The 19,696-nt window shown below is 44.3% G+C and overlaps 1 protein-coding gene across 1 annotated transcript; it reads left to right on the top strand.

The window, feature by feature from the left end:
• Positions 1 to 1,125: 1,125 nt before the first annotated feature.
• Positions 1,126 to 19,685, top strand: CERS5 (ceramide synthase 5). Its single transcript, XM_082781271.1, has 10 exons — positions 1,126 to 1,388; positions 6,826 to 6,931; positions 9,039 to 9,169; positions 10,128 to 10,185; positions 10,767 to 10,817; positions 11,473 to 11,565; positions 12,943 to 13,071; positions 13,345 to 13,451; positions 15,338 to 15,494; positions 18,404 to 19,685. The coding sequence occupies exons 1-10, from the start codon at positions 1,189 to 1,191 to the stop codon at positions 18,554 to 18,556; spliced, it is 1,185 nt and encodes a 394-aa protein (XP_082637397.1). The 5' UTR covers positions 1,126 to 1,188; the 3' UTR covers positions 18,557 to 19,685.
• The last annotated feature ends 11 nt before the right edge of the window (positions 19,686 to 19,696 follow it).

Below are 19,696 nucleotides of genomic sequence, written 5' to 3' on the forward strand. Positions count from 1 at the left end.
AAAAAAGTGAACATATTATGAACTAGTCTGTCCTTGAATCTATTAATTATCATAGCATTTGAGTGCTTAATGGGCCATTTAATTTGCTTTCGACTGGACGGATGCCAAAAGGGCTATTATAGGAAAGATGGATCATTTGCTGCAATGGGGAAGGAAGCTGATGCTGTCCGCCTTCACCGAGAATTTGAGAACCTAATTAAAAAGCTGACCTAGAGGCTGGGTTGCATTACTTGGTAACCCCCGCCCCAAGGCTGTCAAGCTGAAAACTATGAGGAATTTTCTGAAAGTTCTGAAAACTATTACTATTATCTTAAACTTTGGTAACAAGCATACCTCTGGCTCCGTGTTTTGTGCTTAAATGTTTAAGCGCGTGGGTGTTATTAGTAAAACTAGTCCATGGTACCTTACCATGAACTCTTCATGTGAGAAATCACACCCATTTTGTGCTTAAATTTTGAACCACATGGGTGTTATTAGTAAAAGTAATCTGTGGTACCTTACCATGAGCTGTTCGTGTGAGAAATCGCACAATGCTGCCTTGGAGCTTGATTTTGAGGTGAGTGAAGCGGGCTGTGAGTCTGTGAGAGGAATTTTGCCCTCAGGGGTTTACTGAGGTGTGTGTGGGGGTTATTTGGGGTTTTATTGAGGTTTATCTGGGGGTTGATTGAAGGGGGCTTTTGTCGAGTCAAGGGAGCTTTTTGTCGGGGATTCATGGAGAGGGGATTTATCGGGGGGGGGGTTGATGGAGTAGGTTTTATGGAAGGGTGGGTTATCGGGGGGGGAGGTTTATCCACCGCCATTTGATCCCACAGCGGCTGCCTCAGCTCCTGCCTCACCCAACCCCTCCCCGAGGCAGAGCCCGAGGCCCTCTGAGAGGAACCTTGCGCCTCAGCCTCACCTCGGGACTTTTCCCGAGGTTTTTTTTTTTCCCCTTCGCCCCACCTCAGGCCGCGGGGGGGCGGTGGGGGGGGGGCCGTTCCCGCCCATTCTCCTCAGCGGGCGCCTAACGGTCCGCGGCGGGGGCGGGGCTGGGCGGCACCGCGCACGCGCGCCATGTTCGAGGGAGGGGAGGGCGGGGCTTAGGAGGCGGACAGGCCCCGCCCCCTGGCGGCCGCGGCTGTGGCTGTGGCGGCGGCGGCGGCGGCGGCGGAGGGGGGCGGGGGGAGGAGGAGGCGGCGGCGGCGGAAAATGGCGGCGGCCGCGGCGGCGGCGCTGCGGGCCTGGTTCTGGAACGAGCGGTTTTGGCTGCCCCACAACGTGACGTGGGCGGACCTGGCCGGGGAAGCGGGTCCACCGGGCAGCGGGCTGCAGTACCCGCGAGCCGGCCACGTCCTGTCCGCCTTCCCGTTGGCGCTCGGTATCTTCGCCGTGCGGTTGCTGTTCGAGAGGTGAGCCCTGGTTCCCCCCCCTCCCCCTCACACCCCTCCGGTCCTCCCCTCAGGCCTCCCGCTTCTGCCTCGGGACCCGTTAGCAACGGGCCTCGAGGCCCCGGGGGCAGCGGGGCTCAGCCCTCCCCCCGTGATAACCGGGCTCGGGCCCCCCCCTCGCCCCTCAGGCAGCTGTGAGGCCTCCAGGCACCCCCCTGCTTTCTTTTTTTATCTTTTTGTGTGGAAAAGGAACAGCAAAACCCACCCTTGGGGCTGTCAGGGCACTCAGAACCCCCTCACGGCTCCCTTATCTCATGATTTTGGGCCCTCCAGAGGCTCCTCAGGTGCTGGAGGCGGAGGTGAGGCGAGGAGGAGAGCCCCAGGAGCTGGGTTGATTTCTTTCTGCTCCTGCCCAGCTTGGCTTGCTGGCGTTCCTGGGCTCTGCCCGCTGCGTACTTTCCGTCCCAGTTCCTGGATGAGGAAATTGGGCTCGTTCACATGGCCTGGTGTATCATTAAACAAGTTGTGGGTCCCCCCCCGCGGGACGGAAGCGCGTGCAGATCAGCGTAGCTGCCCGAGAGCAGGTGTAACGCCGCGCTTCCCATCCGCTTGAATATCCATAAGCGTGTATTAACTCTCCCCTGAGGCAGGAGTTTATCCTTTGCATGATGGATATCTCCTATAGCCGTACCCAGGGCAGGCTCTGTGGGTGACAGGCTAATTAGGAAAGCAGCTTGCTTAACAGAACCGTTAGGTGCAGCCAGCTAAAACACCTCGGGTACCTGTTCAAATAGTTTTTCAAAGGTTGGTTTCGTCTTAACTTTCTGCAAGAAAAGAGGGGAAGTATTTCTAAGTGTGGAAAGGGCTGTAGGATTAAAGCAATTAGGGATTGAGTTGGTGTTATTTTGCAAGGTTTCTGTAAGAAGAGTACTTTTTTTTCTCAGCTTTCAGAAGTTAAGCAACAGGAGGGAACTGGGACTAAGTAAAAAGACAGGAGAACTGTAGAGAAGAATGTAAGGCGGGTAAGCAGAGTAGGAGAGAAGTTTGAGCATCTTTTTATTTCCCTCCCTCTCCATCTGATCTTCCAAGTACTTCAGAAAGCTGCTCTCAGCTCAAACCAGTGCAGAGGGCCCAGGAACACCCAGATACGTGGCAGTGCCAAAACCTCATCTTAGCTTTGCACCCTGCTGCTCGTCTTGGCCAGATGTATGCAGTTGCCAGCAGACAAGGCAAGGAAGCTGGGAGACAGGATGCTACCCCTGGAAGGAGCATTGCAGGAAGGTCTCCTCGCTTCCCAGCTCAGTCCAGGTGTCTTACCTTGGGGAAGAAGTGCAAATGTTTCTTTTCTCTGGATTAAGAGAGATTCAGAGAGCTACAGTGCATCCCATTGTACCTAATACCAAAATCTTCCTGCTAACAATTATTTTATCCAGATAATGTCTGCACTGTGCCCTGGTATGTGAAATTTCTTTTGCAGTGTTGGTTTAGGAAGGACTCAAATGGATAATTAAGTACTCCTCCTGCACAATAGAGCCTGGAGACCACAGGCTGCTTCCTGAGAGGGTTTGTTCCTTTCCTTTAACAGTGTCAGCGCTGTCTCCGTGGTGGTATCCCAGTGAAAGCAGATCATGAAGCAAAATGCAAGGTTGTTTCTAGCGTGTTTATTTACAAAGACCACATTTTTCAGGAAGTGCTTTCTTCTTTCTCCTGCCACCTTGAAGATGTCAGAAGTTCAGTTCTGTCTAATAAAATCCCCTTGTGCAGATACCCCAATTCTGGCCTTGGGGATGATTAAGTCAAATGGTTTCCTTGACACACAATTGGCAATCGGACTTGATGACTCAGAACTTGAATTATAAATGTCTGTATTTCTTTAATTTTAGCTCCTCTCTTCATTTCTCTTTTGTCTGTTTGCCATAGATCTTCAGTGTGAGGAAGTGCTTTTGTTACACTGACACTTGTTACACTGGCACATGTTTCTCTGTTGGCAAATGCTGCTGTAAATTACCCTTTGCATCACGATGATGGCAAAATACTCATTGGGCTGGCTCTACATGGGAATGGTGTGTGCTCAAAACCTGACTGTAGGGATGAGCCAAGACTTGCAGGGTGAGGTAAGGTCCTGACTTGGCAGAAGGTGGATTTTTGGGCAGGCAAGATAAAGAAATACTTCTGCGTACGGATTTGTGTGGCTTATTTTTTTTGTTGTGATTGCTGTGACTTCTTCCTATGCATCTTGTCCCACTGCAGGCACAAAATAGTTCCCAGGTATCTGGGAAAACACAAAGCCTGACGTTCATACGAGGTGTTAGTGTTTACACCAGAGTTCATTTTCACTTATAGGTATTCTTGTCACTCTCTGTGTCTGAGGAAGGATATGCTGCTTGTGCTCGTTCTGGTAGGGGAAAAAATAAAGTGGTTTTAGCTGTTGTTTTGTCAGTGCTGTCTGGAAAATTCGGTACAGTTTAAGTGAGGTTTAATCTTAACACAGCAAAACTGAGAGACTATAAAGAGATGAACTCTTGAGTGCATTAGCTGCAGGATGTGCCTACTTTATAAATATTATTTAGGAGATTGTTCTTCCTTTTCAGAATTGTAGTAGGGATTTACCAGACAAACCAAACTGTTCCGCAAAGGAGGATTCTGAGGCTGGATTTGTCAAGTACGACATGCCCAAGAAGTGCTTGTTATGCGTGAGTCTGCGTGCTAGAAAACTGGTGTTGGTTTCAAAATCAGTTCGTCTTAAAAAGCAGGGTGAAACAGATAGGTTGGTAGGCACGGCTTACATCAATGCGCAGGTACGTGTTCCGAAAAGCCTAATAAAAGTAGTGAAATGATGATAACTCCTTGTGGCGAGGGTGTGGTAGGATCTTGACCTTGGGAATAGTTGCTGCAGTATTTTCTATGGTATCATAAAGTAATTTAGATTGGAAGGGACTTCTTGGTCACCTTTGCAGTCCTTTCCTCAAAGCACGACAGTGTTCTAGGTCAGGCTGCTCGTGGTGCTCTTCAGTTTTGAATATCCCCAAGAATGGGAATTCTGGAAAGAATGGGAATTCTACAATTTGGGCAGTGTTTTTTAGTGCTTAACTACTATTGCTGTGCAGTTGTGTTTTATATTTTTTCTATGAGATACACTGCAAAAATTGCACGTCTGAAAACCTATTTTGGGGCCAAAAATGTAAAACACCACAGCCACCTTAGCTCAGCCCTAAAGGCACATCACCTTGCTGGAACTCCCTCCCTTAGTGTGGCGTGTCCTGTGCGCTTGCCTTGATGTCTGCTTGCTTCTGTGCACCCAGAAGTGTTGGTGGGGGTTTTGTTCTGCTCTGTGCTCACCTGCAGGCTTCACTGAGTTCCTCGAGTCCTGCGCAGTATCTGTAGCCTGTAGTGGACTTTCGATGATTTTTTTTTTCCTGATTTCTGGAAACATCTGTATTTTTTCCCAAAGCCTTCTAGTGAAGGAAGCTTATAACTCAGGAATACTTTTTGGCAGAGTTTTTTTTGTTTGGTTGATTGTTTTTTCTTTTTGGTAAGCGTTGGGTCCTAAAGTGAATTATTTCCACTCATTTCTATATCTAAGGAGATGTTCTTTCTTCTTTCTTTGATGCTTCAGGATTTGAATTCTAAGATAAAGCCACATTCTGTGCATCATGTGAGCTTTCTTAACCATTCATTCTCCTCTTGGCTCTTAAGCATTCTCCTGAATAATAAATGTATTGAATGTGCAGATTTCCAGGTTTTCTCTCACATATGAGGAACTTTTCCCAGCCTGAGTATCGTCAGGCCAGATTGAGATTTTTTTTTTCTTTATAGAGCTGCAAACGCCGTGTTCCAGCAAATGAAATAAAGGTATTGATCTGGCATGCTGTGACTGCACACATGTGCTCCTTTGCTGTTGTCATGGTGTATCCTGCAGGAAAGCAAAGTATGGAGATGGGCGCTTTTATGAAGGTCCAGCCAACTGTTTTATAACATCCTAAGATGATTGCTGGCTGGTGGGCTGGATTGGAGAGGAAGCAGTGAGCCTTTAGAGCAGGGAAGAGCCAAGCTGAAAGGAAATCACCCTTTCCTTTTTTCTTTTTGTGTTTTTTTTTTTTTTTTTTTTTTTTTCTTTTAGCTGCAACTGTTGAAACGAACAGGACGTATGAAGAAACAGGGCAGGACAGCGAAACCTGGTGCTGTGGTGCCTGGTACTTGTTTAGCGTTTTCTGAAAGCAGAGGAGTGCCTTTAGGATTACTCATGAGCTGATCCACAGTTTCTCAAGGGGAAAGCCCTAGAACCTGTGTCTGTTCTTAGATCCAGTCAAAGCTATGTGTTACTGGAATATTAACAATGCACTCCCAAGAAAGATTGCGGTTGGAACACTTAGAGTAATGATCCTGCTGAATTTTAATCTCTTCTTTTAAGCACAGGGAGAAATGGCAACAGATTTAATGGCTGGAAAAAGCAGCGCTTTCTGCTTAATGGCACTCCAAGCCTTCTAAATGGAATACATATGTGTAATAAAGTTGTCTCTGAATCAGCCTCTGTTTTGAAGCAAGGTCGATTTAATGATGCAAATATTGGGTCCTTTTCAAAATTGTTTTTGAGAAACAGGTTTTTTGACGTGCTCTCAAAGTAATTGATGTTTTTCTTGAATTTGCTGTTCCTTGAAAGCTCTTGCCCCACCAACAGGAGGGAATACAGGTCACATTTTCAGGTAACACATGCGTTTTCCATAGCATCCCTTGGCCAACTTGACACAAAGGTACAGCAAAACCTACTTATTTTTGAAGGCATGTATTTTCACTTCAGTTGCATCTTGTTTTTGGAGTGTCTGTGCTATAAAATTCACAAAGTGCTAGATCAGCTTTGAGAAAACATGGTGCATACAGGACTGAGATGTTGAGATCTTGGCTCTCGGACTGAGAGACTTGGTACATCTTCCCCATTCTCCCTAAGGAAATAACCCCCTTTTTTTTTTTTTTTTTTTTTTTTTTTTTTTTTTTTGTCCTCTTGGGGAAAAATAGAACTGCGGCTGTGTCTTTTAGGAACCATGTCACTCGAACTTCCCTTTTTTTCTGAGCTATGCGACACCAGGAAGCATTTTGGAAATAAGGCATTTTGTTTGTGGTGCTTTGGGGGCTCTAGTAGTTTGCAGGGATCTTCCATCAGTGTCTATTATTTATTTCTGAGCTAATATATCCTGCATGCTGATCCTGCAAGCCAAGGGCCTTAAGATTTAACTTTTCATTTTAGGTGTGCGTACGGTATGTGCTGTCTACAATTCCCAGGTGGACTAATAAAAAATGTTTCTTTACCTGTGAAGTTCCTTTGAGCAACATGAGTGAAGATCTTCAAAAGGTTTTTCAATAGGTTTTGCAATTTGTGACTAGTTGGGGTTGTTGTGATTTAGGCAGAGGAGGGGAACTAACGCCTTGTTCTAATGCGGCTCTTTGTTTGGAACTCTTTCAGATTTATTGCCAAGCCCTGTGCCATAAACCTTGGCATTCAAGACAGTGGACCTCACAGAGCTCAGCCTAATGCAATTTTAGAGAAAGTGTTTACATCCATCACTAAGGTGAGTCACACTGCGAATTCTGCTGGAAATGGAGGCCTGTAGGAATGAATGTTGATATTTTTTGTCTTCCACTTCTCTAGTGTGAAGAGTGCATTTCACACTGTGCATGCACAAGTGTGCTCTTTATTTTACTTTGAGATCTTCTCGTAGGAACGTAAATTCTCTTTATGGCTGACCTGAGCTTTTGCACACAGAGGAATCTTTTTTGAATCAAAGTTGTTGCCTTTTAAGAAGAGGCTTCTTCCTTTAGTTCCCTTTGTCCAAATTGTAACTAAGGGAACGGGTGACAACTGTTGGTTGAACAAGGAATTCCCTAGCATCTTTCACTTTCTATTGGAAAAGAGCTGCTCCCTGGAGATCTGGTGGCCAGCCGTGTGAGTGCCTCCATCTTCCTTTTGCCTCCTCTGCGATTGCTCAGCAGCTGTCGCAGTGGAAGTCCCTTCCACAAGCAAAGCCATTCAGTCAATAGAAGCATGCCCTGCCAAATGGCAGGCCGTTGGATGTTGACAGTAGGTATTTCTGTTGTTATCAGCTTCAGGTCTTTTCTCTCACTTGAGCTGACAGCGCTCTTTCCCTTCGGAACGACAGAATTGCGTGCTGTCTGTACTCTATTGAGTATTGACGGTTAAATCAACCCAGATGGTGTGATAGATTTTCATTAAAGATAGTAAAATGGAAGGTTTTATGTTCTCATTTGGTGATGCTGAACTTCATTTCGAGTGCAGCAGATAAAGCGCTCAGTGAATGGAAGGGAAATTCTATAAAAACCTTAGCAAAACTTGCCTCGTGGGAACATTAAAGTTCTGAAGTATTTGGGATGACATGTGAACTGAAAGGCCCCTATAATTTGATGCCATTTGTGGGGAGGACTTTTATGTAGGGGATGTCCTTGAAATTAATGTTCAGGAAACCCATGGGGATGCATGCTGTGCAAAATTTATCTAGCTTATGAAAACAGAGCTGCATTTAACTGTACCAGTATGCTTTCTGTGCTGTTGAGATCTGGAGGATCGGAATGTAGGGTGGCACTGATGCCACTGATGAGGGGAAAGATGTCAGTGCTGTTCTGAAACGGGAGCTCTGCCTGTTCTCCTTTGAGGCAGGTTTGCTTCCACTGCACAAGTGTCAGGCAGCCTGAACCTGAGCCTAGTACAGAGGCAAGAGGTCTGGCAGCGATGGAATTACAAGAAAGTTGTGGTTTCAGTACTGAACATCAGCTGACAGATTATTCTGCTTTTCAGTTCAACAGTCTGGTGACTCTTTATTAAATGAGCATTCTGCATAGCTTTTGGGGTTTGTATATAACTCGAGTGGTAAAATGTGTTTATCATCTTTCAGTTGTAAGAGCTCCCTGGCAGAGCTTGTTAAAAGGACACTGGTCTGAAACTAACGTGGCTTATCTCACCACTGGGCCATTTTAGAGGTAGTTATCAGGTTTTGTTCACTTTGCTCTTATAAATCCATTTATGTCATTGTTCAAACAAATAAACTGCCAGTAGAGTTTCCAGTCGGAGAACAGTGATGCATTCTTTATCGTGCAGTTATTTCTGTTGTCAAGCTTAATTTTATTCATAAATTTAAAAGTGATAATGGAAATAATGCCATCTCCATGATGCTCTTTTTGAATATATTCATATCTGATGTGTTAAACCCAAATTTTTACTTTAAAGTTTCCCTAAACTCCACAGTGAGTAACAACCCTTAAATGTATTCAGCTTTGATCTCTCTGAATTCTGGACAGGTCGAGTTGATGTGCAAGTTTTAACAGGTAGGGCAGGACATTTTAAAAGTTGCTCCTCCTCCCAAATTAAGAAACAGAACAATTGCATTCTGTGTAGTAACGTGCTGTCAAATGACGAAATAGATGAGGAAATGTTAAACCAGAAGTGTTCTGAATAATTAAGTCATTAGCGGCTTTTGATGGTTAAACTTGAATGAAAATTTGTGGCAACAGGTTCTTGCTTTTAAAATGTAATAGTCCATATGTAGTGCCTTTGTAGTGTGTTTTTTTTCTCTGTGCATCGTGTCTGTCATAGTACAGAAGGGTTTTCAGACTGCACGCAGATTGAGAAGTAGGAGAAATGACACTTGTTTCGTTTTCCTTCAGTCTCCAGATGGAAAAAGGTTAGAAGGCTTGTCAAAGCAGCTAGACTGGGATGTTCGAAAGATCCAGCGCTGGTTTCGTCATCGGAGGAACCAGGACAAACCCACCACCCTCACTAAATTTTGTGAGAGCATGTATGTTTGTGCAGAGGCCAAGATGTGCCTTCATCTTAAAGCTCCAGCTGTATGTTCTCTTTTCTAACTGAAATTGTCAGCTGCTAACTTAAACTAGTGTCTTGGGGTTGGCTGGTGGAAGATAAATACTCATATAGGCAATTGCAAGACATTAGGAGGGCTTTTTAGGATTGATTTTTCTCAAATACTTTGTATGTGTGCACCAAAGCCCAGAACACCTGTACAGGAATCATTCCTGTCTGCGATAAGCAGCTTTTCATAGCACACCAGGTCCATAATGCAGACAGTAACACTTCAGGGGGTGTGTGTGCATACATGCGTGTGCACAACTCCAGTAATTATACTGAAGACAAGTCTGCTGTCTGCACGCTTACGTTGTAGACCAGTATTTTTCCCAGTATTTATGGCTTGAACAATGGTGTGTGTACTTTGGTATACAGACACTTCTTGAATTCCTGTTCTTTTCATTTCAATTCATTCTTTTGTTCTTTGTTTCCTTCTGAATGCTTATAGTTACCCCTGTTAGCGTAGTAGCATCTGAACATTTTTTCCTGACTTATTTCTCCTGTGCTGGTTTCTTTCCTTTCCAGTAACTTTCTTCATATTAATTCTTCTCCCCAGTATGGTTTTGTCTACTTAAAGCCACAAGGTAAGAGGGACAAATACAGTTATTAGGATACCTTCTGGATAATATGACTTTTGTTGTTATATTGATTTGTTATGAAAGATGCATGATCACTCTGAACTTGGCTGTTGATACAAACTAGTCTGGTTTGAAAACTCTTAAATAGGTTTATCCTTGCACAAAATATTTACAAGTGGAGGATTACTGATTGGTGGGTGAATGCTTTTTAGGTGTCAGAATTGTTTTTGTCACAGTTTGTTCCAATTTTTGTTACAAATGTTAACCAGAAGCTGTTTCTATTTCATACATTTCATTTTCTGCTTCTTTTTCTAGGTGGAGATTTACATTTTATTTAAGTATATTTTTTTATGGAGTCAGGTTTCTCTGGACGGTGAGTAGATTTTTCACACCTCTCCCTCCATACTCTTCTGTGTGATGTGCTACTGGATTTTGGCTGTCTCCCTGAAGTTTCAGGGTTTGATTACCAGTGTGCCTTGTGTGCTTGCGCCTAGCTTAAAACAAGGGGAGTTTAGTGGTGATAGTCATCTTTGTGTTCCCTTATTTGAGATCCTGGTTGTAAACAAATCTGTCATTATGGAAATATTAGAAACCTCTTTGTTGCGTTACACCAGAACAAGACAGCCCTGCTTTCTTGGTGTGGAGAACTGCTTATTTTCTTGCTAATCTCTTTCCTTCCTGCAGGGATACAGATTCATCTCTTTGGGTCATTATTATTAGAGCTTTATGCTTGTTCTTTGAATTTCCATTGCATTGTACCTTGCCTTTGGGTGCCCAAAGAATATTTTAAATCATTATGATGTTTTTACAATAAACTTAGGTTGGATGGTAGAATGGAGATGCAATTTATGTGAAACAGAATTGTAGTGGTCAATTGCCTTAGATGGCAGTGAATTAAAAAACGATAACAACAACAAAACAATGCAGAATAAGAAATTGTCTTTTTCCTTTAAGGCACCCTGGTTCTGGGACACACGACAGTGCTGGTACAACTATCCTTTTCAGGTAGGATGTAAACACTTACTGGATCCAGATCTTCACAATTTCAGTTCGTATTTTTGTTAATGACAGCAAATTGAAACTCGTTAGATGTGGCTGCTTCTCATTCTGTGCATGCTGCACAGGCTGCAACCTGGTAAGCTTTCTAGTTAGTGAGTGGCCATCCCTTTCTGTAGGTACAAAGATGGCATTTGCCCTTCAGATCCTGGTTAGGTTTGTTAAGAGCAGTGTTTCCTCAGATGGAACAGACTCAGTTCATACTCATTTTGTGTTTACTTGCTGCTGAGGTTATTAAAAGTAACTTATTTACAGTGTTATTTTAATTATGCAGCAAGTATGATTGTGTAGAGGCCAACCAGTTTGGTTCAGTGCCTGGCTTTCCTAATCCAAGAGGCTGCAGTATGATTTGTAAACATTGAACTTTATTCAAAAAGAGTAAGATTCTGCTGTCAAACACAAATGTTTGCTTGTGTGAATAAGCCTAGAGGAAGATGGCTGTTGCTTCAGCTCGTTTTTACTAAACCTTAATTCTGGATCTCTTAACTTACGCCTCAGCATTCTGAAGGAACAGAGTGGGATGGGAAGGAAGGAAAAAGTGGATTTTAATGTAAATTTTGAAGTATTTTGTCTTCTAACTGTGCTATGTTTGTTTGTTTTCCAGCCTCTAACATCCAGGCTTTATTATTACTATATCTTGGAGCTGGCCTTCTATTGGTCTCTCATGTTTTCTCAGTTTACAGACATTAAACGGAAGGTGAGATTAACCAGAATTGCACTAACCACTTTGCTAAATAGACAAGACTAACAAAAATTATGAGTGTGCTTGGCCCGTAGAGCTGAAGCATAGTAATAACTGAATTTTCTTCCTTGTTCACATCTCTGTGTAGCCTACCTCCTTCTGTAATCACTACCCAGTCCTGGGGGAAAGGGAGGAGCAAGCCTGCTATGCAACCTGGTGTAGCCTCAAGAGTCCCTTTCACCTTCCAGGGGAAAGAACAGAATCAGTCAATACCTCCTAATAAACAGTCAGCAAATCATTGAGAGAGGGGGAAAAAAAAAAAAAAAAAGATTTAATTAGAAGGCTTGCAAGAAAGCAGGAAAATAAAATGCTCAAAGCATTACCTTGCTGAGCAGGATGAGAAAATGGCAAACACTAAAGCGATAATGCATTCTTTTTTTGAAAGTAATTTTTCTTCTGTGTCTGTAGCAGAATGATGACTGGTCATGATTGCTGGAATCTAATTCCGTTGTATTGCCTTCTAGGATTTGGCTTATTGTTGCTGTTGGAAAACAGTTCAAAATAAATCAGAGTTTATTGCTTCTGTTATACAAACTGCAAAGTAACAAACTATCCCAATTCTTGTATTAACTGTTCAAAAATAAGTTGTTGTTTTTTGTTTTTTTTTTTTTTCCTTTCTTCCCTGTACTGGAATATTAGCTCCAAAATATAGAGTAGATGCAGAAAGAGTGTGATTAACAGCATCTCTGATATAATTTGTTTGTGATATTTAGTTTTGTGCTCTGTGTATTACATTCCTCATGGTAAGGTACACTGAGGTGGTGTGTTAGTGTTGTACCCAGGGGACTGAACTGGAACACAGCCTTGAATGTAATGTACGTGCATTGTGAAAACTTTTTTACTGGAGTGGCCTAGCTCTTGCTGTTGGATTATCTTCTGTTCTATGCCTGCTATGCTCTGGCAGGTTTTTACATGCTGACAACAGTAACAGCAGCGTGCTTACGGTTTGTGCCAAGAGCTGAAAGGACTGGCAATATGACTGCAAAACCAAAAGGAGCCAAAAATAAGGACCATATGTTGTCCTATCAATCTTTTGAGAGGATTCTGCAGCCATACGTATCTTGATCTTGCGAGTATGTGCCAAAGACTGCTGTACTTCTGTGTGCAGAATTACAACCTTACAGAAGCACAGGTGCTGGGAGAGACCTTTCTGGAACCTCTAGCGATCATGACAGATGTTGTGTGATGAGCTGGGCTTTACATGAAGTGGAGTCAAGTCTGAACTGAACTGAAGTAATCCTCTGACCCCAGCTAGTCAGTTTGGTGGCTCTGCTCTAAACATCTGTATTTGTTTGACAGCCAAAGGCTCTGAATTCTTTTTTCTGTTTCCAGGACTTCCTGATCATGTTCGTCCATCACTTGGCTACAATTGGGCTCATTACATTCTCTTACATGAATAATATGGTGCGGGTTGGAACGCTGGTGCTGTGTCTCCATGATGCATCCGATTTCCTCTTAGAGGTGAGTTTCCTTTCAGATCTTTACCTAACACTAGTGTAGTCTCAGGGGAGCAAGCTGACTTTCCTGTTCTTGCTAAAACAGCATTAAATATGCCGTAAAACCTGTGTTGCTGATCCTGCCTTGTCAGCTTTTCCTCATAACTGCTGAGAATAATCCCTAAATGTTCCTAAGTCCTTACAAATGTGATGGCTTGAGGGTTTTGGAGCTCTACAGCCTGGTAATTACATGATTGCATGAAGGGAATAACACTCTCATGTTTCTTTCCTTTTTTAGGCTGCAAAGCTAGCCAATTATGCCAAGTACCAGCGTCTGTGTGATGCCTTCTTCATGCTCTTTGGTGTCGTATTCATTGTTACACGGTTGGGCATTTATCCTTTTTGGTAAGCACCTTGAGGTGTAAGGTCTTGTTTGTTCTTCCAAGCCCTTAAGCAAAGCCTTTGTACCTAGACTTCTTGCAAGCAGTACAGCCTGTCCCCTCAAGGCAGCCTGAAGTTGCAGACAACCTAAGTATCATTTGGAGCAGTACTTTCAATCAAAAATATGAAGAAACCTCTCAACAGTCAGTTGAGAGAGTGTGAAAAGCGACTAGAATCTTAACGCACAGCTGGCCCCTCTCCTCTTACTGCAAAGTGATGACAATGCTCATTAGCTGGAGCAGAGTCAGCTGGTATCTGAACGACTCAGAGGGTTGTTTGCTTCTCTTGACTTGAGAAGTTTTGGAAATAGTTACAGTTGAGGCATGGTCTCTTGAAGTAAAATTAATTTCTGAGTATCTGGCTTAGTCATCATTGCTGCTTTTGATTTCTTATGGCACTTTTGTCCTACCCTTGAGTCGTGACTCTGTAGAGCCTAAAATAGGTCTGAGGTTTCTGGAGAGGTAAAACCCTGGCTAAATGGCTTATAGCTAATCATCGTATAATGAGATTCCCTCTTGCTCCAGCAGGCTTGGTGAGGTAGTTCTGGTGTTAGCCACTTGTTTCTGTAGAAAGAGTGTGCTGAAAATGTGGTTATAGTTGATTATTATTCAATTTATTTTGATTTTACTGCATACATTTCTTTCCTGAGCGACGGACAGCCTGCATGGCTATTCTTTTGGTGTACATTAGTGGCAGACAGAAACAGTCCTTCCTTTATGTTTTGATATCAGGGTTGCAATTAAAGCTCCTGCTTGTTTCCCAGAAAACGCATCAAAGAAATCTGCATAAGGAAGGGCCTTTAATCCCTTTGTTTCCACAGTCTCCTTCCAGTGACAGATGAGGTAGTTGTTGTTGTTTTTCTTGCTGTTGTCTGTCACAAGGTGATGCTCTTGCATCATGCTATTGCTCAGCAGTCCTGTAAATCTTTAATGTATTTTCCACTGGCTGTAATGTAATTCCACAACTTCGTGCAGAAATCTGGCAAGCTCGCAGTGGGTATTGCAAACCTTAGGCTGCTTCACTTCATGTATATTCCCGTCCCTAATTAGTAGTGTAAAACATCAACAGACCTCTGGAGTTGCATGTAAGTCACCGATAAGCCAGCTAGGAGGTAGATGTTTCTGTGACTCTGTTTTGGGGGGGGCGGGGCTCGGGTTCTTCTTTGAAAGGCTTGTTTTTCTTTTCTGCGAAGTGTTCAAAGCTACGTGAAACTAATGGCATCTTTAAAGGTCTCTCCACACGTCTCTACTTCACAAAGTCTAAAATGTTTATTAAATTACTGAAGTACTGGCAGTAACTCCCAGCGATGAGAACAGCAAAGCAGCAATGAAAGGAAGCACAATGCTTTGGCCGTGAACTAGTTTCAAGTCCTCCAGCTTGGCAGGAGAAACCTATAAAAAAATAAGAGAGAAGGGAATAGCACACAGGGAGGCAGACCTACTGGGAACAAAATTCTTCTGTGATCTTTAAATATGGGTGAAGACGGCCCGAGTAGGAATGTGTTAACACTTGTTTTGATGGCCGGAGCAGCTTGACATCACTTCCTGTAAAGTTATTACAAATGCTCATGCTGTTGAGAAGGAAATTGGCAGCAGATCTGTGTGTGTAACCAAACTGCGGAACGTTCGCATCTTCTCCTGTTTGTTGCTCTGTTCAAATGTTTCTAATTAGCTTTAGTCTGTCTCCTAACTCTGGCAGGAGACTAGATGCATTGCTGCTCTGACAGGAGCAAAGCAACAGATGCTTAAATGATACAAACTGTTGTGCAGCTGGCCACTCGTCTTAATTTAGAGCTGGAAGCCATGTTACCAGCACAACTGATCTGTAATGTGTTTCTGGATCTCTTCTAGGATTTTGAACACAACCCTCTTTGAAAGCTGGGAGTTGATTGGCCCCTATCCTTCATGGTGGCTCTTCAATGGCCTTTTGGTAACCTTGCAGGTCTTGCATATCATCTGGTCCTATCTCATCATTCGCACCGCCTACAAGGCCCTCATGCGGGGCAAGGTAAGTCTGGTGGTGACTGTTTTGGGTCCTCTTTCGGTAAGCTCTGAAAGAACCCTGAGAAACCAAGCCCTTCAGTGAGGGCTGGTGCTAGTTCTCAGTGTAATTGCATCAGAAATGTTTTGTAGAAGAGCACTTTGATTTGTTTTTTCACCCTGGTTGCTCTGCAAACTTGAGGGGCCAGGTAGATACAAAGGCAAGGATGCTGTCCTCTCTGCTCTGGTCATACAGGGAAATAATGCCATTACCCAGAACACTGAGATGTTGTAATAATGATGGTGATGACGGATCTGTTAAGTGCTTTGTTTAGAGTGTAAGGCATTAGAAAGCTCATTTTGGGTTGCGATGAGGATTGTGCATCTCCTGCTTGTTAGCAAGGACAGAGGCTTCTGGCTGCCAGTGCATGGCCAGGCATTGAGCTGCAGCATGCAGAGGAGAAAGGGTTACCAGAAATTCCAGGGAGTATGCTGGCTGTTACTGGGGTGCAGCCTAGTTTCAGTCTTACGTATTCGAATTTTAATTGTGTTGGGGTCTTAGGGAGAATGAGGGTGAAACTACAGCAACTTGCTGGCAGCAGATCGTACCCTGAGAGCAAACAATGCTGACTTTTGGCTGCAACCTAAGTTGCCGAGCTTAAAAGGTGCACTTCAGCTGAAGAGGCACGAGACAGGGAAAGCCAGTCTGGGAACTAATTTGGCACTTGGCCAGCCCATCAGGAGAAGCTGCTTCCTTCCATCTACCAGAGTGCAATAACTGATTTACTAGCACAAAATGCCTTTTTTATTGTGTACCTGAGTTTCTCTCATAGCTCTGCTTTATTTTGTTTGACTTCTTAGTTGCCCTTACACATGGCACGTGACCTTGAAGAATATATCGTAGCTGTTTGTGGTGCTCATCACCAGAGGAAGACATTTTAGAGCATGCATGTGATTTTTTTCATCTGTTTGCCGCAGCTGCTACTGCAAGGCTTGTTTTCTGTCTGTGCAGCTGTTCCTACAGCTGAGGTCTACACCTTTTTTCCTTTCCTTGCTTCTCTCCTGTCCAGGTGACCTAGCCAGAGAAAGGACTCTAAGCTTTGTCTTCTTCATTCTTTTCTCACTCCTTTTCCTCTGTGCCAGATTGGAGCTGGACAGTTTCATCCTTTGCATGTAAGTGTGATCTGTACTTCTGTTTCTACACTGAAACACATCTGTGTCTGTTTCTAGGCCGAGTTGAACGCAAAGTTATGGTCTTGGGGTTTCAGATGGGTAGTGCCTTCTCTTAAAATGTTTGTGTCCCAGTTTTGTACAGTGCTGGCTTTGACAGTATGCCAAAATGCAGGTTTTTTCCAAAGGTCTCAGAGGTCTAAGCAGTGTCCTGTGGTGGTTTGTTCTTCTGCTGTCAGATGGCTGCATGACTTTGACCTTTCTGCTTCTGCAGGCCCACAGAGACTCCGATGTCTCTCTTTAGTGCTCATTAACAATCTGCTGGGTGAAAGAGGGCAGCAGAGAAGCAGTTCTTTTTTTTTGTGAAAAGGATGACAACAGTCACTAGCCCCCCAGATAATGGGGAGAAATACTGAGGGATTCCTGCTTCCTTCCTGTCACCCTTTGAACTTCCAATATAGGAGAGTGGGGAAAGATACCAAAAGTTTTGGCAACACACAGAAGCCAGTACGTCCAACAGGCCTGTCAGAACCAATCCTGGAGATCATTAACTTGACCTGGCTTTCCGCCACATCTTCCTTGGAGCTGAAAAACTTCCTGGCTGGTACTGTTTGAAAGCCGTAAGCCTGACTCAGAGCAAGCAGAGTAGGATCAAGTCCCGAAGTGCCTGGAAACATGCTAGCCACAAAGTGCTTGCATCTGAAGCAAATGAGGGCTATTAGTTGCAGCCAGAAGTGTGGAGAGCCCGCCTTGGGGTATGTAAAGCATGTGCCATTCACGCAGCCACAGCTCGGCACCGGTGCGTTTATGGCTCTGGCTCCCAGCCAGCGACCAAGGTGCTTATTTGCAGTTAGGGCCGGGTTTGTGATCCCTTCCCGTCACCTTCTGGTGCACTTGGCTCTGCGGTGTTGGTACACTGCCCTCCTGTGGTGCTCTGAGAGCAGCTAACAGCGGCATGTGCCCGACCCCTGGCCAGAACCGTGCCTGGAGGGGTTTCCAAAGGTTCAAAATCCCACGTACGAATGGAATTCAGCTGGCTTTGCAGCCCATCTTTTAACTAAAACCATAACTCTGTAGATCAAATCTAGATTACCTTGGCTGAGATGCTCCTTCTGTACCTGAACTGTGTTTTGCTGGATTAGGTAGTTGTTTCTTTCCTACAGCCTGCTGTCCAAACACACTTTTGCTCGTAAATGGGATCTCATGTGTGAATCACAAGCTGTGAAAATGGGAGGTGCTTTGTGCAAACAGTGATGTGATAAATATAGCTGGTTAATTTGTAAAATATCAAAGGCACTCCCTAGAGTGTGTTCTCTAGAAGTGATATATGTATATTTTGTCATCATACCTGCTGATTATAAAGGTGTGAGATTTATTTTTTTCAATTTAAAACACACTTGTTGTTTGGAAAAGCAGCCTTTAACCAATCTAAAATGAGGCTCTTCAAAGACAAAAGCAGGCAGAGATCTACAGCATCCTCTGATCTAGTGAGTGAAAATGCGTAGTGCTTCCACAGATGGACAGGGTATTTGAAAAATGGACCTCGTAGCTCCCAACTGCCCTTTCCAACATCTTTCTTGCTTTCTGTACATGAAGACAGGCTCTTCCTAGTAAGTTTGAATTTACTACGGCTGGAATATAGAAGGTAATTGTAAGTGAGCAAGGCTGGTTAATCACATGAATGCAACCTTTTTACTGCTGTTTCCTGTGAATTTATCAACTTCCCTCTTCCCCTTCCCACTACCCAATCTCTTTTGAACTGTTTAGGTATCAAAAGATGACCGCAGTGATGTAGAGAGCAGCTCTGAAGAGGAGGATGTGACTTCCAACAGCACAAAAGGAGTTTTCAGCACTTCGAGCAATGGCTCCAACCGCGTTAACGGCCATGTGGCGAGTGGCCAGTGGACAGAAGAGGAGTAAGGCTGTGGGTCGGCCTTGAGCAAACACGAACTTGTCTTTAAATATCTAGATGTGTTGAGCTCCACATTCCCAAGTGATCTTTAATCAAGATACCCCTTCCCCAGAAAACCTCCAGCAAATCTGAAATGGGCACAATCCAGACCAGGCAAAGGCTTTGCACGACAGAAGGGAGAAAGCCGATTACTAGGGCAAAACCAAAGCCACAGATTCCATTTTAAGCCATGTTGTACCCCATCTTAGTCCCATTGATGTTTGCAGAGGTGTGTTTGTATGTGACAAACTGGTTTTTACTAGGATCAACTCAAGGCGGAAACGAGTTTGGATGAGGCTGGCTGCTGCCCCCAGGAGGGGCCGGGTGCCATCTCGGTGACTGTTCCCTGCGGCTCCTCGATGCACTCCAGAAGCTGCTCAGAGCACGGCGCGAGGGGTGGGTTTCTGGTCCACCTCCGAGCTACCCGGGCTGTAGCAGAGACTTTTCTCAGCCCTACTGCAAGCGCTCTGGATTACAGCCACGCTTTGAATTGGATTGTGCTACAACAAAACCGTTGTTGTGACTCGGTGGTGGGGTGCTGTAGGCTGAGGAGGAGGTTTTCGCTTGTTATCTCTGCTGTCACGAGGGACCAGGCCAGCATTTGCTGCCTCTTTTGGTGCTGCAAGCCCCTCTGAAGTCCTACCTACAGCCTTCCAAAAAGGGGGAGGGGGTTTGCTTACTGCCCCTAAGTCAACTCTCACAATACATGCCTTAATTTTTCATTTTTTTTTTCTGTTTCAAGACATGGTTTTGAAGACTTTTCTAGATGTACTGGCTCGAGTCAGCTAAGCTAGGACCTGAGGGTGGCCCAGGGTTGGGGGGCTGCTCCTAGTTTTCCCCAAACTGTTTCCAGTCCTGCTTGTCTGTACTTCTAGCCAGAAGTGAATGTTGCTGCTCTGATTTTTTGCAATTCTGTGGAGGAAATCACTGGGCTGGCGAGGTGGCCAGGCCGTGGGCTTCGCTTCTTCTTTTTTACTTGATGGTACTTGGGGGCAGCGGGCAGCCCTGCGCGCTGAGCAGGAGCAGAATGTGGGAAACTCCTTGAGTTGTTACCGTTTTATACCATTGTTTACTCTTATCTCCGATTAAAAAAAAAGACAAAAACGCTT

This window comes from Aythya marila (assembly GCF_965140915.1).
Source record: "Aythya marila genome assembly, chromosome: 30".
NCBI classification, from domain to species: domain Eukaryota; kingdom Metazoa; phylum Chordata; class Aves; order Anseriformes; family Anatidae; genus Aythya; species Aythya marila.